Source organism: Cynara cardunculus, assembly GCF_001531365.2.
Source record: "Cynara cardunculus var. scolymus isolate 2C chromosome LG 12, CcrdV1, whole genome shotgun sequence".
Taxonomy (NCBI): Eukaryota; Viridiplantae; Streptophyta; class Magnoliopsida; order Asterales; family Asteraceae; genus Cynara; species Cynara cardunculus.
The window spans coordinates 35835054-35859052 of record NC_037539.1 but is presented as its reverse complement, the minus strand read 5'-3'; the positions used below and the strand labels follow the sequence as shown (position 1 = coordinate 35859052).

The following is a 23999-nucleotide window of genomic DNA, read 5'->3' as shown; positions in this document are numbered from 1 at the left end:
CTCCTCGACAAATTTGGAGAAAAATTTATTTTAACAGCTGGAAATATTGCCTCTTATTCGGATGCACCAACAATTGGATGTAAAATATTTTCCTCGTTACCAGAAGCAGACAGTTATACATACAGGCCAGCTAGAAAGCGAGTATTTATTAGCCACAGAATTGAAGAACAAAAATATTTAAAGAAACTAGCTTGTTCAACAGCTATTTGTTTTAATCATATGAAGGACGTACACCCCAACGATGTCATAGAGCCATGGATACAGCAAGGTCAAGAGACACCCAAGCTACCTGTATCATTCACATAGAATAATTACAAGTTGCTTGCTGAAGGACACTACCTACAGATTTGGTCACATTATAATTGGGATATGTATTTGCCGTTTATCGGAGAAAGTCATATATGCCCAATAGATGTCAACAACAGAGAATTTCCAGATTCAGATCCGTATATAGATCCATCATCACCAGTATCAGTCAACAGTACATATAGAGATGTCTAGAAAAGCTGACGAAAGCAATGACGATTCCATCCGACATATTTCCTGTTTTCTTTTAGACTTTAACATACTAGTCTTTATAGGCTTTTTGACCTTTGGTTTCTTAGATCTTACATATGTTTAATTAAATACAGATAAAGACATTAAAAAGAAAGGAATTGACACTGAAGTATATAATGAAAAAATTGAAAAACTTGAAATAGTAGCCGAATTACATAAATTAAAAATAAATAATATGGCAAATGTAACAAATTTCTTTAAAACATATATTACATTGTGATCTTTTATCTATACTTGGATAATATCCGCAATAAAAGCATTTTAAGCCAGGCTCGATTTATTTTGATGGCATGTATAAGCCCATCCTTGTTATTTTCGAGAACCCGCTTAGGTGAAAATTAAGGGATTAGTTGGTGCTTTCATACTATTAAGATGGTAGCGATGGATTTCTCTACGTTTCTAAATTCTGTAAAGTTTATATTATAGATCTTATGTAACTTTCATTATTTTATAGATCTTATGTAGCTTTCATAACTTATATAAAAAGGGATATGAGAAAATTTTAAATGAAAGGATTGGAAAGTAAAAATTAATTTTAGGGAGATAGGTATTTTAAATATTGAAAAAACTCATATATATATATATATATATATATAAATTACAGTCAATTCAAGGTGATAATCATGCTTCTGAATTTCAAAAAGGTGGTGCCATCATTGATTCGACGTTGTAGTCAAGATTCCTTATTTGACATTATGGTCATAAAGCGTGTGTCAAGAAGTTGTCATGAAGCATGGTTAGTCAAGATGTTAGGTTTGATATGTCAGATTCGTTTTAGTCAAGACGTTAGGTTCGATATGTCGGATTCATTTTAATCAAGACGGATTCATCCCAACAACGACAAAAAAAAAGGACGAATAATTCAGATAATTGATTTACTCCAATGAGCCGGTTTCAAATTGCATTATTATGAAGGCAACTGGAAGATGCCGGTCATCTACTCAACGGATTCAAGTATAAAAACCCATCGAAGCTCTTCAACAAAGACATCGAAAAATTTCTGAGTCTTTCATATCTTCTTAGAGTTTAGAATGTTATGTCAAACAAAAAAAATATATATATATATAGATGTACACTACTTACGTTATACAACAAAATCAATGGACAATAAGCTTCAAATCAATCCCTTTCATTTGAGAAACCCATCAAAAGCAATCCTCGAGTCTAATCCTTACGTATATACACCATTTCCATCTAATATGCGTTCTCCCATTTCACGGCGATACATAGTCCCCTGTATACTCATGTAATTGTGTCTTAAAATATCAAGATGGAAAGAAGAATTCAAAGACATATGTTGATTTTGGACAAAGAGAACATCAGTGAACCATAACACAATTATACATACAACTTGTGCCATATTTGAGGATGCAAGTTGATTTGTATTTAACAAAAGTTTAAGGATGAACCCTACCAGACCATTAGCAATAATATAACTCTAATCTTCATTCGCGCATGAATGATGGATGGTTAATCATTTTGCACCAGGCCCTCTCATATAATCATTGTTCAACCATGTGGCTGTGATGGCCGGCGGATTCCTGGAATCTGCAACACAAATTTATACAATTCAAAGATTAACATAAACGACAATGCAATATCTATGAGAATTTAAGATAATCATACAACCAACCTCAACTCCATAAGGACCTATTCGATTGCGTGCGATGAAATTGAGTATAAGTGATGCAAATTCCTCGGGTACATCTTCCTGTGATTGATATTCAATGGTTTTAGCTTAAACTATGGTGGATTTAGAGAGCTTATTGAATTATCACCTGTATTGCATGGCCAGTATGTCGGACAACCACCATTTGGAACTTTCCCTGCATTTGTCCGATTGTAAGAGCCCTGTTACAGCAAAGAGTATCTTTCAAATTAATTAAGTCATGCATACAAAGATCAATTAAATAGCAAAAGCAAGGACCTGTCGAGTCTATCTGTTCCAGCTAACAGCAACAGCTTTGGTACAGGAGATGATAGAAACTTCTCCGATAGGCCTTCATACCTGGATGCAAGCAATTTGCAGAAACATTGGTCACATTTGTACAAGAAACGCGAAAGATGCATTTTGCATTACAAGGGTATATAGACTCGAATTATTTAACACAAGTGTCTCCATTTTATATGGGAGGCCAAGAACCTCCATCAGACCTTACATCATCCCAATAATATTCTAAATGTCTCACAATGAGCCATCAGCGAGCGATATGGCCCCTTAATAGATTTTCAGACTGTAATCACTGACGCATAATGAGCCAAAAGGCAAACAGCCTTATTAGAATGAGAACAAGACACCATATTTGTCTGGGGTTTTTCTGTCACTGTCACTTCTCTTCTATACATGATTTTTATCATCTTCTTCCGGTTCCACCTCCAAAAGCTCCACAACTACGAATTCCATTCTGTCTTCTCTTTTTCCACAGTTTTATTCATCTTGTAAGTTAATCATCTATTAAACTATACTTTTAGAACATATCAAAAGCTTTCTCCTGGATTCATGCTTCCAACAGATTTCAATTTCTCAGCCTTTTAACATTTTCTTGAGATGCATGAATACACTTTGAAGCCAAACCTGGGTGAAACACATGGTTTACAATTTCAATCCATCTTTTCATGCCATTTCATCCATAAACAATTTTGTGTGCATTATATCAAATTTTGCATTCAATGCATTATTTCACCATCTAAGAAGTGTGTGCCCACCGCAAACTTGTTTTCAGATTTTGGTTTATTTGGAGTCCCAATCCACCCAGTGAAGGATGCCCCCACAAAGAAGGCACAAGACACTTGTCAAAATTTCTTAGGAGAAACTACTCAATGTATTCAATTTACTCGGCATCCCAATCCGCATCTTTCATAATTTCTTCATGAAATTACCTTTTATGCACATTTAATCAATAAGCAATGTCATGCAAATGCACATTGTTTCAATTTATAGGCATGAACAAGAAAAAACACTTTCATATATATAGGCGTAGGATAGTGTGAGAAGGAGAGTTAAGGTGAGAGCGTAAGAAGGGATCTGGACCCTTGATCACCTTTAATCTCAAACCCACCCATGAATCGTGCTTGATAAGGGGATTGATGTGGTGCATCTCGGTGCATCTATCCTAACGTGCATCTAAGGGTGGAGATCCCTTCTTACGCTTCTCACCTTAACTCTTCTTCTCACCGAAACCCAAACCTATATATATATATATATATATATATATATNTGAATCGTGCTTGATAAGGGGATTGATGTGGTGCATCTCGGTGCATCTATCCTAACGTGCATCTAAGGGTGGAGATCCCTTCTTACGCTTCTCACGTGTGTCTGTCTATATATATATATATATATATATATATATATATATATATATATATATATCTCAAGTGGCACGATCAAACGAGAAAGGTACCTCTTAAAAAGAACACGAAAACGGGCAAATCACGTGCAAAATCAAATGTGATTTTACATTAATGGTCAAAGAAAGTGTCCGGGCGACTTGTGGCTGAAGACGCATTCAGGTCGCGGGACTAGGTCGCATTCACATGTGATTTTATATGTGATGTTAGTGTAAAATCACATGTGATTTGCCCGTTTTCATGTCACTTTAAATAGGTACCGTTCTAATTTGATCCTCCCTCTATATCAAAATATACTTAAATTATTATGCATCTCATGCTCGCAAAGTGGTGATCAACACCCACGTTTCTGTTTTCTTCCTCTACTGTGTTTGGTGTTAGAAATTGCAAAACTACCAATCTTAATAAGTACAACTTTGGTTCTAAATGGTTTAAAACACTTCTAGGAAAAAGGTTACCAGTGGAGGGCTTGAAAAAGATTACCAGTGGAGGGCTTTTTATTTGTGTTGGTATCAATGTCGTGTTTGAGAAATTTAGACGTTTAATGTCTAAAATCAAAAGGTGATGAAAAGAGAACAGATTTGTTACATCCAACTAGAATATGTAGCTATATAAGCCAAAAAAATAACTCTTAACAATACCACCATGAAGAAAAGAACCAAATGTTGGCAAAACGAGGAAATGTACGATTATGTACTGAAATAACAACGGAGAACTGTTTTTGCATACTACATGGAAAGAATCTTACTAAAACAGTCGTACAATGGTACAAGTGCCAAAAGAAACAAATTATCAAGAAAAAAATGAGATTTAGAAGTACAGATGCCATGGAAGCATAGAATGTTGGAACCAAATCTGTGGAAGCAAAAGAAAAATCCATGCTTTCATGGACGCCCGTGAGAAGCACTGCCGGATGTCCGTGGGGTAATTGCGAACTTCTGTGGTTTTCCCGCAGAAGCAACAAAAAGGATGAAACAATTTTAGTTGGTTTCAATGCTATCCCATCAAATGTACATGGGTTGGTAAGATGTTATAAGCATGAAGTTTCATTGATAATTAGGGATGAAGAATGAAAGAACTCGTATACCTATATTGAAGTGCTCTCGACTAAGCTTTATAAAATGAGCAAGTATTACAGAAATGCTCATATGAAGAGTTTTTAAGTGCTTTTCAAGCACAACGGGGGTTGTGTTCTTGAAGAAGTATGCCTACACGTATTACGGTCATATATATATATATATATATATATATTCATATGTTATTTTTGAATACCAATTATGTGTGTATTTACAGGCAATGGCATCAATCAAGACGACTCTAAAGGACTTCCCCTTTGACCTAAATTGTGATGTAAGGGTAGTTGAGCAACCTCCTCCACCTTTCTGAGAGATTATTAAAATAAGTAGTGACGATGAGAGAAAACATCCATCGGAAACCTTCATGTTCACACTTAGTCTTTTTCAGGATTTGGACTCAAGGAAGTTGAATGGCAGGCTGGCAGCGCAGAGACCTTGGTTGGCCTATACCACCTGAGAATGCAAGACGGTTCAAGGTAATCCCCATCCTACATCTTACATTCATCCTGTCCTAACAACCCTTGCATCTAGTTTATCTTCAAGTAAAGTAAACAAATATAGTACAACCAAAGACGGTGAGATTATGAAATTATACTATTTTCTTTATTTTTAGCATGATATAGTCATCTTAAGGGTGTGGGTGTGAGCAAGCCCAAGGGACAGCAGTAAACACTTTGCCCACTTTGATGTGTCAAAATGTCAAGTCTTAGACCCAGAAATGGGTTTGCACATAGTGACAATAGCTTGAGTGATGCAAGGGAACTTGGAAGAGTTCTTATGGCCACAAAAGAATCTGGGTTTTGCAGAATAAGTAGTGATTTGTGTACAACTTCAGTAGAGTATTTGTGTGACATAGAAATATGGACCATCTCTTATTAGAGCTTATGGACTCAGAAGGGTCTGTAATCATCACCGCATTGACAAATTCATGGGTTAGCATAGTGGTCACTTTATGGGGACAGTGGGGACAACAGGGACAGTATACACTTGTTATTGAGGTTATATCTTGGAAGAGAATGTCCTCTATGGCAGTGGAGTGCTCATTATACCCGATAGAGTGCCCACTAAACTCGACTGAGTGCTCAAGTTTTTCAGTAATGCTTGCAACCACACCTCATGTTGTTATTTACTTGTTGGAAAGCATATTTCCACCAATCAACTCAAAAATATTTCCTCTCTAATTGAAATCAGTAAGTTCTCTACTTAATACCGAAAACTTTGAAGTACGATTCTGGTTCTTACCACTCTATTACTCGAATGACAATCCAACTAACCGGGTTCGCTTGCATTGTCCACTACGGACTGCTTGTTAACCACTGTGTTTTCACATATTTCAGGACTACCAAAGAACATTGTCAGAAATTTGTATCAACCGGTGATTTGATTAGTGATAAGCATTGTCGGATCTCATGTAAATCACCTACATTTGGATTGATTGGAACTTGCTTTTAGGGTTTACTTCATCCTAATTTTCAACAAGAGCCGATGTCTTTTGAGTTCTTTGTTTCTTTATGATGGATTTCAGGAAGCCGGTTTCCCTTGCTGTCAAACTTCTTCACTGGTTTTCCTTGGATAGCCTTGCAGTATTTCCGTCGCCATCCAACTTGAACGTTGCCCGATATTTGTATCAACCAGTGATTTGGTTTCAACAAAAATGTTTCTGGTTGTTTTTGTATGGTACCATTGTTGTTCAATGCCATGAAGAAAAAGATTGAGAGAGGACACATAGGAAGCCACTGACCGGAGTAAGCATCTATCTATACTTGTCCCCGGTTAGATGTGCAGTCAGCGGTCAGAGATCAGTTTTGGTTCGGTAAGCAGCCAAACCTCTTGCCCAGGTAACAGCCTCTTGCGCGGTATGGTAAACCCCCCCTAAGGCTAGAGATGAAGGTTAGAGAAAAGTTAGCAGCACCATATGAAGATGCATAAAGAAGGTAAGACGACACATCCCCTATTTATCTTATTACTACCTTATCCCCCACCCTCCACCTCTCTAGCGCCCTTCCTCCTGTTTAGGCTATTGCTACCCTAATCTTGCATCTACTCCAACCAGAGATCATGTTCTCAAAATTCCTAACCACATGGGTGGTGCCTGATTGGTTTGAACTTGGCTCCAAAGGTCAAAAGTACCAGGAGGTCCCAGGTTCAAATCCAATGAGGAATAAAAATCCCCTTGTGGCCACGGAGGTTCAAATGCGGTGACTCTGAGCTATCTGCAAAGCAAGTGGTCGCCCTGGGATTAGTCGGCTCAAATAGCGGGTTGGATATCCAGGTTAATTAAAAAAAAAAGAATTCCTAAAGCTTCCATGAATGTATAACTTATTTGGTTTCCGGATTAAACGGTTCAGTTATTGAATAAATATAACTTATTTGGTTTGGTTTTCAATTAATTTTTGACTATTTCGGATAAACCGAGACATCATGTTGCCATGTACATATTTTACTTTTCAGTTAAACCAAAGCAAATGAACACACTACACATTAATAGTTAGTAGCAAGAAATTAGAGTGCATGAGGTCGATAACTTAGATTCAGTTAAAAAGAAATCAGATAGCAAAAGGCCAAGAAATCAAAAATAAAAGATAAACTAGTATCGTAAACCTTAAATCAAAATAACAAACCCAAATTAAATAACAAATTAAAGAATCCTAAATCAAATAACAATTAAGAAAGAGAAAATTAATAATTAACAAATAACAATAATTATAAATCTATAAAACAATAAAATGCAAACAGAAAGTTGAAAAAAATCTAAATAGTGATTAATCAAATTATTAGCATTATAGCAAACAAAATAAGAAAAATAAAATGATTTTCAACAGATTGAGACTTGAAACTTAAGGGCGTTTAATTGATCCTTAAAGTAATGACTCCTTGAAGTAAGAGTTATAAATGAGATGGTATAAATTTAGATTTGGAGCCTTACCTTTAATTGTTGGGGGCCTATTAATAATTTTTGGTTATAAAAATTTAAAACCTACCACTCATGCTTTAGTTGGGTGTTTCTTGGGGTCAGCTTGTTGGGGGCCTGTGCCCCCTACGCCTTTACTATGCTTCTGCCACTGCGTTCACCTCCAGTTTCAACTCTGCAATCTGGACAATGTTGCCAATAGCATGCACCAAGGGATAATCCCCTAGATCCCTCAAGAAATCTCATCCAAAATCACAAAATATATACTTGGGCTTATTGTCGATCTTTGGCATTGTCCAATCTGAACCTGAAAATACTGTCTCACCCACCAGGTCCTTACGCAAGTCCTCATCTATCCGTACATATCCTGAATTGCTCCAACATATCCCCATGGAACCACCCTTCTTCTTCAAGCTCCTACAAATCATGTCATGTGGAAACACTATCATACGCTTTCTCTAGTTCTATGAACACCAATTATAAGTCCCTATCACGTTCTCTACACTTCCTTGAAGCGTCTGCGATTGCCACAATCATCGAACGTCTGACATGAAACCAAATTGGTTCTCTGTCACCTCCTTTTTGTGCAACACCCGGGCCTCCATCACTCACTTCCTTAATTTCATGGTGTGGCAAAGTAACTTCATACCATGATACACATTGTTGGGCATCACCTTTGTTCTTATAGAGCTGCAACACCACACTAAGGCTCCACTTTTCAGGCATCTTGGCAATTTTGAGTATAATGTCGAAGAGGTCTGCCAACCACCACACCCCCTCCTCAGCAGACACGACACCAGTATCGTTCGGGCCTACACTCTTACACGACACCAGTATCGTTCGGGCCCACACCCTTACCCTTCCACATCTTCCGTAGTGCCCCTTCACTTCCCTTATGCTAATTCGCCATCAGAAATAGAAGTCAACAATGATTGACAAGTGGCTTCTTTTCAGGCTTGAACAAGCAACTATGCAAATAGGCTCTGGTTCCTAACAAGCTAAGCACCTACCTTGTAGGCCTAGGAAACTACGAATTACTAGTTTAGCCAAGACCAAGCACCTATTAATTAAATTCCATATTATGACAAAAACACAGTTCCATAAAAACATCCAAGTCCTTAACATGGACACTAGTGCTGAATATTTCAACCATCTCGTGGGGATTACCTCTCCCAACAAGGCATTGTGCATCAAAGCGCACATGTTGACACTCGACAACATGTAGTAGCCAAACGGAAAAAAATAGACGCCTACTTGAAACTACACAAGCTCCTCTTCACATAAAATGTACCTAAAAACACCAGATAAGAGTTGTCCCACACAACCATCTATCTTATCAACCGAATGTCCTGTCAGTATATACATTTCTTATGTACCTATGGGTGCTATGTCGGATTTGAATCAGATTTTGGGTCATGACTATAAATCTCCATGCCATGTGTTAATGTATTCATTTCCTTATACAAATCTACTCTAAAAAAATCCCACCAAAGATCTTCAATCACACAACTTACCTCCACATATAGCCTCAATTCAGGAGCAAGCTTGAACCCAAAGCCTCCACATTCATCATCCTTCGTTACTCTCCAAACGACAAGAGGTACAAATGCCGTATGACCCTGTAACATGAAACATCTCCACCATGGAACGAAGGGACTTACAAAAGATGGTGGCCATGTTCTTTGCCTCATTTAGAATCCACAATAATTGATGTTACAAATTGCTACCAATTATCAAAAAGACTAGAGTAAGATTTGATTATAAGATGCTCTAATTTTTGAGAGGACAAGAACTCTCCTAAGGGTTGTCTCCAATTGATTACAAAACCTATACCTAATCAATTCCACCCTCCGATTTATACTTCTAACAACCGACTTACCACACTTATTGACTATTGACTAGCCCCCACACAATCATCCTTACTATCTATATGGGTAATAATACCCGGCTCACAAACATCCACCTTGTCCTCAAGATGGAATGAAGAAATGAAAAAATTGATTCACTCCTCTTTCATCCCACTCATCCAACAATTCTATCATGTTTTATTTATGGCTTTCAACAGATTCACACTTCCAAAAAGATCAGAACTTTGTTTTAAGGTCTTACATTATTTCTCCAATGCCTTCAAAAAGCAAAAGCTTCAGCTTTCTTCCCCAACGATGCTTGAAATTAAATAGCTCATATATATATATATATATATATATATATATATACACACATATATACATCTTCGATGAAAGGATATCTATGGCTCAATAAACTTTATACCCAAATGCAACAAACTTCTCGTGGATTGTAATTTTGCAAGAGACTTTTAGCCTTTTCTTCCAAAACATCATCAGATGCCAATGTGTGGACACTTTCAGCCTTTACAATCCACTGGTTGGATTTGTTCCATTGAACATTGATGCCTCAAGTCTTCTGTCTCGAAATTCTGAAGCTTCTCCATAATCAGAATTTATAGTCTTTTTTGGTTTCCTCATGCCCAAATTGACATGTCCATCCTCTTTCAAGCTCGTAGTTGTCGTCTTCAACATATCTTGTTGCGATTTAATCAACACTTGCATTGGTTTCTTCAAGATCTGAACATTTTGTTTTATAGACTTGGTCACGACCTGTACCATTCTAATGCTCCCCTGCAAAAAATTCCTCGAGTTGGGTTCCTGCCCACTTTATTTCCCAAGATCCACCTGTTACTCTTCTGATAACCACCTTGCCTTTTGGAACTTTACCCTTGCCAGCCCTTTATTGTTTTCTTTCCAAATAAATGCCTCTTGGATGTTGAAAACCACCATCGTAATTGGATGGCCTTTCTCTTTCTTGTTGTAAATAGACAACAAGCACACCATCTTCAACAAGTTCTCATCAGCTTCTTCGTCTTTCTACATTCCCGTATCCTGCTCTACGTTCGATCGAAAGCATCAATACCGAAAATTTGTTCTCCAAAAATCGATCGAGGCTACTAACCTGATTAATCGACCATTTTGCTTCTGTTTTCTCCATCAGATCAAGACTACTAACTTGGTTGGAAGAACTAGACCTATATTGTCGACCCAAACTTGAAATCCTAAAAACCAAGGCCTCTGCCCCCAATTCAGCAACCACGACCTCACCCAAAAATTATATCCGTGATTTACGGCCTTCCTTTTCTTCTTCACAGGCTCCTTGTACTTCGTTACGACGGCAGTCCGGTCACCAGAAATTGGTTGTCCCCAGGCTGGAACAAGTCTCTTCAATGTCTTCATTTCACAATGTATGGCTCGAATTCCTAGATTGACAAGACTTCTTTTCACCCATTGAAGGTTGTTTATGTTCTGATTTCGGCTGCTTCATCCCTTCTTAGTCTTGTACTTCCTATTCTTTGAGCATTTGCTTCAAAGTCTGAAAATTTTCTTTTATAGAAATCAACTTTGATTGCACCGACCTTAGATCTCCCACCATCATGTTGAAATTGGCGAGCAAACTCTTGGTCATCTCCACGATCGACTGCTTTAATACCATTTGTTACAAATTGCTACCGATTCAAGGTTTTAAAGTACGGAAACGTGAGGCGAGGTGTTTTTCCTCAGCGGGGCAAGGCGTAATCCTCAAGGCGCCCCGAGGCGTAAACTCGAGGTGGAAAATAAATAAAATTCAAAATAATATATCTACACCAAATTATTATCACAAAATACATAAATATATACACAATATATATATATATATACGTATGTGTGTTTTGCCACTAGACATAATTTATATACATATATATACACTGCCACTGCCACTGCCACTGCCACTACCACAACCATTAATATGTGTGTGTGTGCATATATATATATATATATGCATATATAACACTTTAGGTCTGCCACTACTATCAACAAAGAATTAGGAAGTAGATAGGGTTCATTAAGCCAAAAAACTATAAAAATTGGGCTGCGAGAGTTTGGATAAGTAAGCCGGTAAGGAAATATGATACATATATACACACACACGTATACATTCACCTAATTCTTCAAAGTGAGAGACTTGAGAAAAATAAATAAATATATAGTGTCGGTCTTCCACTACTACTGACATAGAAATATATGAAGTAGAAACGTAAGAGTTGAATAAGTAATGAAATCATTGACACTTTTTTTCCAAATAAATCGAATGCCTCTCTCACGTCTCACTGCTCCCTGCCTCAGTCGCTGCCTCATCTTTGCAAAGCATATGCACATACTGGCCGAGAGGCGACGCCTCATGATCGTTTTTTGGCCGCCTCGCCTTGAGATGTGCGCCTCAACCGATTTTTAAAACCATGTAGCGATTATCAAGAAAACTAGGGTAAGATTTGATTATTCACTCATAATCGAATGACTACGAGATACTCTCGCTTTCGAGAGACCAAGAATTCTTCTAAGGATTACACCAAATTGATTACAAAGAAGAATACCTGATAGATTCCACCCTTGTCTATATATACCTCTCCTAACAACTAATTTACCTCACTTATTGACTAATTGACCAGCCCCCCACAATTGATTTGACCTGCCCCCACAACTGATTTGACCTGCCCTCACAATCATCCCTACAATCTATATGTGTAACAGCTGAGCCCAAATTCATCTCTAATTTGAGGTTTCAATCCGTCTAGATACCTTGCAACCTATTTCCCTTTACTTTCTTGTAAATCAGTCCTTTCAGCAAGTGTAATAAAATTGACTGGGTGGCGAAGTTCTCATCGTTGAAAGTTCTGCTCATAACTCGTTGGAAGAAAATCCTATGTAACAATTTTTTTTTCTATACTAGGTATGAATTGGTTGTCTACCCTCACAGTATCTCCTGTTTGTTACTCCCACCAAGCGGAAGCACCCCCCCTAATCCGCATGCTACTTGCACGCTACGGAGAACTTACCCTTCTCACTTTCAAAATATCCATATATTCAGATAACTGATCAACCTCAACAAACCAATCAATGGAATCCTTGATGCTCAAGTTCCCACTAAGACTAGGAAGGTCTACTTTCAATGTAAACTTATAATTACCCCGATCGAAATTGTTACCAAGATACAAGCCTCGATCAACACCTCGGCTAACACGTTGATTGTGATTATTAAGCCACAACTCATCTTATTACGAATCCTCATAGGCCAATTGCCTAAGATTGTTCGTGGCAACATATATGACGATAGTCCATGAGCATCATCTTCTCTTGGTCATCAAAACTTTGTGATGATCAATAAGGGGCATATCGGTAATTTTTTCCTTAAATTTTCCCAAAAAGAGAAACATTACAATCACTTTAGGACATCCAAAAAACGAAATTGACGAAATTTATCTTGGGTTGGAGGGAGTATAAGCTTTCATCTCCAACTGCAGAAATCAAATTTTGCAATGGACAAATATGGTAATGTCTGTCAATGATTAAAAACATCAAAGAAAACTAAATAGTACCATCCTCTCCAATATTGTTCTGTTTCCTGCAATCGTGCTCTGTGACAATAGCTGCACACACAACAACTAGATCCGTTAATTTGAGGCAAGCAGGAACCTAATATAATCAACTTAACTTTTAAATTTAGAACAAGCTACTACAAGGGCAAAGTAAATAATTTAAATGACGATGGAAATGATTTGAAGAATCAACTTGTGTGTTTCGAGATATGTTATATAAAAATTTGGAATAACACAAAACACGAATTTAAGGACTTCCCTTACCACATTTGTGAATCATCATACTTTAAGGTCCCAGGAATTGATATTCGAGCAGATTCAATGTTTCTTAAAGAGCCTCCTCTGACATTCCACTCGATCTGCATGCATTACATTTCATGACATTATGGCAGACAGACTTGTTCAATAAAAACAGTACTAACACTACAAAAGTTTTTCACCATTTGTAGATCAAATTCTATCAACTATAAAAAACATTATCAGATTCAGCAAAAAGGAGAAGAAAGGAACATACAGAGAAAGCGAGGATGGACAATAGGATTAATGACATCACTTAAGCCTCATGTCTCATATATAATTGTGTGCTTTCATGTGACCAAATAAATACTGAACACAACCAATCTTGCCCCAAAAAAATTACATTTAGGTGCGCTCGGCACATTCCCTCAAGCTGAAGCATGTATCTCAATCATGTTGAGCCTTTAAAGGAAAATAACTAGCGGAAATTACAAAAGAACATCCTTCAGGTATGCCTATAATCATGGATAGGCGTTAACAATTAATTACACGCTAGACCTAGACCTATCTAGGTTTTACCAAAAGTCATACTGATGCTAAAGGCATTAATTTCTATCTGTTAGGTGGATGGCAAATTTGTAAACTTAAATCTTACAAACAAAACCATCTATCAAAAAGATTAATAAAAAAATTACATTATATATATTTAAGACAATTAAAACATCATTTAACCAAATAATAATGAATATAACCAATTTTTTGCCTCCAACAGATGCACACTTAAGTATGCTCAGCACATTCCCTCAAGCTTAAGCATGTGTCTCAATGTCGAGCCTCTTAAAGAATAATAACTATTATAAATTACAAAGAAAATCATCCTTGAGGTATGCCCACTGTCATGGATAGGTGTTAACAACTAATTACAAGCTAGACCTAGCCCCATATAGGTTTTGCCGAAAATATTAATTAAGTATTACATTATATATATAAATATATATAAGACACTATCAAAGCATTGTTTAAAATTGAAGATCTCAACATTATTAGGTTAAAGAGGTTTTATATAGTAAACACTCTATAAAAGCAGTATACTATAAACCTGTTTAGATTAATATTGTTGAACCATGAGATTTTATTACTTCAGAGATAATAATGAATAAATATTAAATTAAAGAGTGTTACTCATGATTCAATGAAGTTGAGTTTTGATTACGTCAACAATACTGTATCTTACTAATTTATGTATTATATTTATCGAATTAATATAAAAAATAAATTCAGCTACATGTTATTAGTGGAAATTAATACAGTACGATGTATGATGTATGATTCATTGACATGTTCTTTTTTTTAATAATATTCATTGATTCTCGTATGTAATTAATGATTAATGGTATTGTTCATTGTTTCATAATAATCACATACTACCCATTGTATTTCTACTAAAAACATGCAATATATGATGGTCAAACAATATACTATATAAACAACAAACAAATATCTTGACACCGTACCACACAATGGTTTCTCATCTAGAAGGATCACAAGATCAACAATGACAGAACAAATACTTAAAGCATTATGTGAGTACAAAAAAAATCATTCTGCATGCACTCACATACATTTGCATATGAAAAAATTCATTTAAAAGTTGGTCAAGGTACAATATCAAACACACTCGAACGGACACTGAGTATCTTTTGACTAATGTAGAGAAAGGAAGGAATATAAACCCGCAAACCAGCAAAATTTCCACACACTGGTCTGTCCCCGTTCCAAAAAAATTCCAGACATGGAGAAGGTTGTTTATGAGTGGTTCCTCCGGTACCAAGACCATGGGAATATAACCCGAGAACTAGTCTTGAGAAGGCAAGAGATATAATGAAACTTCTGTACCCTCAACAAGATTATGAGCACAACTTTTCCCAAAGTTGGCTAGAGAAATTTAAGCTAAGACATGGTATCAAGTTTTTGTTGTCTCACAATGGGCGGTTAGGTTGATATACAGGACATGAAGAAATTGGAGTCCATAAGGGAAAAAATAGACAAGTCCCTGTGAAGGATGTTTCTAATATGGGCAAAACTCGTTTGTTTTATAGGTTACAAGCTGATTATTCTCTTGCTACAAAGCAACTTGAAGGGAAAAGGCTAGCAGTTTATTTGTTGCAATGAGGATGGCTCTGGAAAAAAAGATCCCTTTATGGATGATTGGAAAACAAAAGAGCAACTTGAATCATCACTATCGTGCAAACAAAATAGCATGGATGACAAGTGTGTTTTTTGATAAATATATTTGTTGGTTTGACCACAAAATCATGGTTAAAGAATTTTGTTGGTGATAGGTAATTGTCCAGCACATCAAAGAAATACTAAAGGAACACAAAATGTGAGTTATTCTCCTTGGAACCCAACATGGCATCAAAAATTCAACTTTGGATGCAGGGATAATAAAGCTTTCAAGATGCATCATCACATGAGATTTTACCATAGGATATTAAGAAGCTATGAGTTGGAACAATCCAATCCAAGAAAAATTAATGTTTTAGATCCTATCAATCTTGTAGTCTCTGCTTTGACGACAAATGTTCAGCAGGAGCCAATAGCAAATTGTTGCTGACACTGCAAAACTCATTCAAGGAATGAAGTCTCAAGAAATTTAGATAAACCCACCTGTGAAAACGACATAATCACATCCCTTAGATCAATTAATCTAACATTTACGATATGTTCTTTGGTTATCTTTTTCAGGGTTCTCCCTAGATCTTCCTTCAGGTCATGATTAATGATCTTGGGTAACGCACTAAATGGATGGCAATAGCCTATTGGATTACCCGGATGAAAATGATACGAGTTAAGAGATAAGGACTTAGAAGAAAGTGTGGATATCATCCTTGAAAACAATGTTGATGATGAAGTTGAAGACGATACAGTGGTTTGATAGATTTTAATCTCTATATTTGGTTTGTAATAATTGGATGCATTTGCAAGTAGTCACGTGTAATAGTTTTGCAAGTAGTGTGGTTGTGAATCAGGTAGATGGTAGTCTAGCATTCGGTTTTCCCACAGACGGGAAAAGGCTGTGATGTCTATCGAATGGTGCACAAGATATTTTCAGTACAAGACATCCCATGCATCTTTTCATATCTAACTAGTGTTGTTGAACTAGCAAGGGACAAAGCTAGTGCTGTTGGAAGTGAGACTTGATTTTTTATGAGAGAACTATTGTTATGCAGGCTTTTCGATTCCATATATGGAAGAAATGAACAAGCCACATACATAAAATGAGTCAAACTAGCTCTGCATAGAAGCAAAAGTCAACATTTTACCGCTTTCTCAAGAGTCGAAAAATACTGCATTCTGTTTGAGAGAATTTTCTGCATATGCATCAACGAAGCCATAGCTGTCCCCTGCAATTGTAATTTAATTTCAATAATGTTCAGTGCAAAAAAAATTGGAAGTAGTTTGAGTTAAACTGCACCTCAACAACATCAACAACCACAAGTCCAGCAAGACTACGTAATGTTTTCTTTGCTGCCACATGCACTGCAACTGATCCACCCATGCTGCATGCAATAGTTCAATGTAAATTAAATCAATAATTTTCTCGTTAATTTCTTTTTGGTTCCAAGTATCAATTTAACCATAGCCAATAAGCTACAATATCATTAATTTGAGAAATATGAAAAGATAACTTCGACCCCACCATAATTCTAGTTATGTCAATCTTGCAAGATCAACAAAATCAACAAGACAAGATGATTTCACCATACAGAACATGCTCCAGTCAGGGAACCACTTTACCTAGACCGTTATGCCCATGAGGGTTCAAACAGAGGTAATATCAAAAACGTGTTTTGGTACTTTGTCTTGTAAATTGCATATCCAAATTTATACATGTCTTGTGGGTGTACACTATTGAGTATTCTATGAAATGCTTATCATAGCATTAGCATCACTACATTGATGTCTGTCAGCCATGAAGTGTTTATAGTGAATCACAAACCTGTGGCCAACAAGCACGATTGCTGGTGGACTATCTCCGTACATTGTCTTCAAAACAGCAAGAACATCACTAGATAGGGTCTGCAATGACATTGTACCATTCCCACTAAGAAAAGAGATGACATGAAAATTTGGGAGCTTAACATGGATATCCCAAATTTCAAAAACCGCATACTAGCCAGTATTTGAACAATTTAAGATACATACCTCAATAGACATGTCTATTTCATTTTCTGTGGATGATTTCCCATGTCCTCTCAGGTCCATTGCTACTACCCTTGCTTTCTCCTTAATTAAGCGTGATGACATTGCAAACGAAAGCCTGAGGATAGTTTGTTAAATAACTATTTATGCGGATTTCCCTTTCTGCCTAGCAACATAACTATGAAGACATGGATTATTGTTTTTGTTGCACATGTCAAATAATTCTTCTCAAAAATGTTTCATGTTTGAAATGTCAGCGTCAACTGAAATGGTGCAATACTTGCACCTCAGGCACCTGGCACACCTCATGGCACAAATCTGAAACTTTGCCTTGGTGTGAGGAAAGGCATGGGTGCACCTTCATCATGATCAAGTGCAAAAACTAAAATAATCTACAGGTACATTTTAAAAGTATGACTAAAAACAATCGACTCAAAATTATAGACAAATGAAAACAAATTTGTACTACTTTCTGCAGTAACAAAATGAGTTTGCAATATAATTACACCTTTAATAGCATTATTGATGACAAACTTCACCTTTAAAATAAGGTTCCTGGGATTAAATAAGAAAAAATTGATGAAAAATACATTTGAGGAGAACACTAATCAGGCATACCCAGAATATCCACCCCCGTGTAGACAAAATACAACTGGTCCTTCCTTTCCTGCAGTATATATGTGGAAAACCTAAACAACAGAGTAAATCAGCATAAAACACAATCACAAACAGAGAAAAAAACATAAATGACATGGGGTGAAAAAAAAGAAACGCTCTATTAAGTATATGAGACATGTCACTAACATCGTTTGTGTCAGGGATGCAAACATCATCCTCTTGGTCAAAATAGCCTTTCCAATCTAACGGGGAGTATTTTTGCGAAGATGTTCTACAAGACAAGCAGCACAATGGAAGAGTAAGTGCTTGAGTTTAATCATAAGATTGATTTGAAAAATAAATCAAAAAATACATAAGCTATATAATAAAAAGATTACGAGAATCTTATTTTAATAACGTGTCTAATGATCATGCAATATAGCTAATGGTAACCAACAAAATACAGAATATGATATCTATTTCAATAAATCTAATCCTGTTAAAGATGCTGGAGCCACTAGCTCATTAGCAGAACCTTTGAGACAGTATGTAGGAGATCCCAACTTAGAGAGATTTTCTGAAGGTTGTCATAAAGAACCACTTCGTTCTGGAATGTTTATTAATTACTATGACTTCGCTCATGGCCCATACCATGTACCCTGCACATTACAGGTTCTCCAACAGTAATAGTCTCACAATAGCCGGAAGGCCTGACTAACAGATTTAGGAATTCTGCTGTGTTTCTCATTCATTCTTGACAGAGAAGCATACAATATAAATACACAAGGCAAAGGGAAAGAAAAGGAAACTATTCTATGAATCCCTGATTTTATGGGATTGCCTACAATCACTAATATTTTGGGATTATAATCGGCTCCCATTACCCCTACATTAAATACATAATCATTTACATTTTTACATTTTCCCACACTGACCACTTCCATGGTATTAGAGCTATGTTAAATTAAACCATAGCCTTAACACCTTAAGCCACCAGCAACAGCATCAACTCCTTCAAACAAACAGCAGTAGCACTTGCATCCCATGTTGCCTAGACTAGGTGACTTATTACTCAGACCAGCCAACTGGCCGATGTAACAACCCAGACGATTTCCAACCACATATCACTCAAACCTGTCTTGTATAGCTGAACTCCCAAAATCTTTTCTGACTAGAAACACAGGCATTTTAGGGTTGTCAAACCTGCTGTTTAAAACATACCATCTAATACCTAATTCACCACTCTTTTTCCATATCCAATCTGTACAGCCTCTTTTCCCACTTTGTTTCTGGTCTGTTTTCTGAATGCCAAAAACTACCGGTGAAGAAAGGGATGTTGCCAACCTCATTTATGTCAATGCTTAAGATATGAAATATTTACAATTGGATTCAATGGTCTACAAGATGAGGGTTTTCCAAATCCGATATTTTGATTTTTGTCATGCATCAACTTGGTATGAGAGCCAAAACAGCACGAAGCTAAACCCTAATATCATTGCAAAGATCCAATTTGATATTTATGGAAATGAATGGAATTGGAGCAAGGATTGGAATAGAATTAGAGGAAGGAGTTAGAAAGAGGAAACAGCAGAGCAGAGGAGTATGCAATTCATATAAAGAACGCCCCAACTACATACATTTACACGCCTTAGCCACCTTTCCTGCCCAATTAGCTAACTGACTGTCTACAACTAACTCCTGAAATGTTTACACATAACCTTGTGAAGGACTTACTTGTTACTGTCTTACTCGTTGACCTTTACAATCTCTACCCCTTAAAGAAAACATTGACCGCAACATTTGAACTGAAAAAACAACTGTTCACCTACATGTTGCTTCTTCTGGTGACTTTAGACCAATCAACACTGTTGCTTCACCAGGTGGCTTTAGGCCACTCAATGAGTTGTGCTGTTGTAGCATTATTTCTTCTAACTACTCATATATTAAGTACATCATCATTCATTAATGTCATCCTTTTCCTCAGTTGCCATTATGAACAAGTGTGGTTTCTCGCATGGATGTTCCACAACATATGGCTTGTCACATGAGAAACAGTCTTTTCTTCCTCTTGTCATCCAATTTTCCTTTGGTGGGTTTCTTGATGGGAAGATTCTGGTTCTTCTAACTAATGGCCCCATTCCATTTTGTAGTAGCCATCGTGCCCACAACTCTGTGGCATCACCATTTCCTTTTGCCCTGCCTTAATCATCATAGAACTTTTGTGACCAAAAAACCAACTTCCCCAGATTGAGATTTCCTAATCCATGAAAACACTTTGACCTCCTTTATATTTGCAAAGTAGATGGCCTCCTAAAATGCCTTGGGCTTAAACCCATAAACCGCTTACCCCCCCCCCCTGAATCTCCTCCTGTAACCCTCCAAAAATTGAATCAACAAAGAATGATTTGATGAGAAAATCGTTCTTGAATAGTGCCCAGCCTCTAAGCTATTCACCTATTTTTTTCTATTCATCTACAGTACCTCCCCCCCCCCTTCTTCCTCGCAATGTAGCAGTGCGTTAACTTCGCCAATTGGATTCATTTCCATTTCAATCTGGAGAGAACCTCATCTATGAACTCTTTCCAACCTATTCCTTGAGGCATCCACGAAGCCTAAATACCACTCTTCTGCTTCTCCTTCCAAATGCCTACAGCCAAGAAAGCCTTGCTGCTATCACTCACATCATGATGTGCAAGTATTCATCATAATCATGATAATAAATTTAATGCAATTTTTATTTTCAAAATAATCACGTACTTCCATTTTCTGTCTGTGTGTGCTCTTTGCCGAGTGAATCAACGTTTTGCATATGAAATCTTTGTATTTGGTGTGAAGTCCTAGAGATCCTCCTTAAGTAGCTTATAATACCTAGTTGCTTTTATCATTTAACCCAAATCCTCAAGTTCTCTTAGAGATCACAGCATTTGTCTATATGTCTTTAAGAAGTTTAATAAAACTTTACCACCTGAACGACACACCATCAACAGATGATTTTCACTAGGATCGATCCAATGTCTTGTCTGCCATAAAAATCTTATAATGGGAAATCAAACATTGCCATACCTAGTCTCCCATTGGCTTAATTTTTTATGTGAACATGAGTTTCTGTGTTTACAGCATATTATACTCATTTAATAAGGTTGTGATCAGCTAGAGAACTTCACTCACAACTCAATTCAGTTTACAGGGTGCATTGACAATATGATCAAACTCATCCTGTTGTTGTGCTGGAGACAGGGTAATCACACATTCACACCTGTCAATTCCTATGATCCACAGAACCAAAATAAATTACATTTCAATAAATCATTAACGATGCCAACTTTTATTGCTAATTCTCCACTAACGTGATTCTCTATGTACCACACTTTATACATATTTAATGTGAATATGTGATCATGAAATTTTCTTTAACCGTTCAAAAATCCACGACAATATTGACCCTGAACAGTAACCCATTCGAGTTTCTAAATTCAAAGGGTAGCTCCTTCCGGGAGTGAGTATCTGCAATGGTAAATGATTGGAAATTCGGAACGCATTACAAAAACTGAAAGTATACCCAATTTCATAGCAAGTAAAAATTGATATCTGGTAATCAGATTAACGGAAAGCAGGATGATCAAATTTAGAGAAAAGCTGCGACAGAGAACGAGGGACTGTAGACATGCATCGGAATTCAGGTACTCACTGAGTGGGAGGACGAATGGGTTTTGAGGAGAAAGCAGACGGCGCATTCGTAGGAGCATGATCAGATTGCAGTCGATCTTGATCATGATCTTGATCTTCCTCGGGAAGCGGTTTGAGGCTTGATGGCTTTGGTTCCATGTTAGCTTTTGTTGCGTTGCGAGTTGTGTATTTGGAATTGAATGGAACGATGGGAAGTTTGCTGGGGCTCAAAACCCTCGGAAAATGTTAGAAACTCCTTGGGCGAAATAAAAGTAAAATTCTAATTTCTAACAAACTTTTTGCTGGTTCGGTTAAATATTTTGTTATATCATTAAAAAAATTCAATATCATATATAATTACAGCTATGATATACAAATCTAAGCTGTTGTAAATGTGTTTGAAACACACCCCAAGAATCCGAGCAAATAATAATAATATTAGTTTGACGCGGAATGGAATTAATATTTTAATCAAGCGTAATTAATCACGAACGAAAAAAACCGAGACAATAAGTAAGATAGACACAAGGATTTACGTGGAAACCCAAATCGGGAAAAAAAACCACGGGCGGAGGAAGCCGAGAACCAATTCACTATATGTTGAAGTGTTTACAAGGTTGGAATAGAAAAATACAATACAAAGGATTTTGTATATATGTATTCTGTGAAAAAAGGATGTGTTTGGGATAAAATTCATACAGATTATAATCCCGCTGATATGTTCACTAAAAGTCTTCCTATAGCCAAGTTTAAATTATGTTTGGACTTGGTGGGTGATTCTGATCGCAGTTGAGCTTGAAAGGCTCGAGGTGGAGGAAGTATTTTAACTTTTCGGAATCAATTATTTCTCTATATGGTGATTACAGGATCTTATGGAATTTGGGAAATTTGATGAGTTGTTTCTCTGCATTTTGAAATCAAGGTGGAGATTGTGAACATGTTTTCAAAATTGTCAAAGAAGGCTGCAATTATCAAAGAAGACTGCAATTATCAAAGAAGGCTGCATATACAATTTCAAATATTGTGGCCACATTTATTACAATTTAGACAATTGGAATTCGGCGCCTGACTTTGAAGAATTAAGTTACATGCTTTCACAACAACTAAAATGTGCCTATAAAAGGGGAGGTTGATTCTTCATTTGCTGATCATCCCAAACACATCCTTTTTTCACAGAATACATATATACAAAATCCTTTGTATTGTATTTTTCTATTCCAACCTTGTAAACACTTCAACATATAGTGAATTGGTTATCGGCTTCCTCTGCCCGTGGTTTTTTTCCCGATTTGGGTTTCCTCGTAAATCCTTGTGTCTATCTTACTTATTGTCTCGGTTCTTTTCGTTCGTGATTAATTATGTTTGATTAAAATATTAATTCCATTCCGCGTCAAACTAATATTATTATTATTTGCTCGGATTCTTGGGGTGTGTTTCAAACACATTTACAACATAATCATATATGATTAAACACAACAACGATATACAAATCTAATCATATATGATTAAACACATGTTGTATTGATAACAAATAAATGTTTAATCATATACACCCAAAGAAGTATAATCATATATGATATTGAAACTTATCGTCTTTTTGTAAAATGTTTAGCTCCTTAGTATGATCTTTCCTCAGCTAAAAAAATCACTAACCTCACTCATTTTAATGATTAAGTCTTTGAACATTTTCTTTTAATAAATAAACCATCAAACTTACAGAAATTGGTTACCCATATTCTTTAACACATAAAAACAACATGTAACCGGCTAAGATGGTCTTAAAATTAAAAAAAACTTATATAAGTTTTACGGTTCCCAAACCACACATCATTCAAACCCCTTGCCACCCCTTGTCGTCCCGTCACCACCCGCTCTCTATTACTGTCTGTCATCGTCGTTGACCCCATCTATTGATCTTCCTCTTTTTGATCGTTTTTGTTTTTCGATTCTTCATCTTTTTTTGTCTACACGT

The 23999-nt window shown here is 36.5% G+C and overlaps 1 protein-coding gene across 1 annotated transcript; it reads right to left on the bottom strand.

The window, feature by feature from the left end:
• Positions 1-1841: 1841 nt before the first annotated feature.
• Positions 1842-22285, bottom strand: LOC112523064 (protein phosphatase methylesterase 1). Its single transcript, XM_025132501.1, has 13 exons — positions 22050-22285; positions 18569-18653; positions 18383-18453; positions 17768-17882; positions 17562-17641; positions 17037-17121; positions 16885-16965; positions 13586-13680; positions 13322-13372; positions 2486-2566; positions 2337-2409; positions 2192-2269; positions 1842-2106 (listed from the first exon to the last, which is right to left on the bottom strand). Exons 1-13 carry the CDS (start codon positions 22184-22186, stop codon positions 2068-2070), a joined length of 1071 nt encoding a protein of 356 aa, XP_024988269.1. The 5' UTR covers positions 22187-22285; the 3' UTR covers positions 1842-2067.
• Positions 22286-23999: the final 1714 nt, after the last annotated feature.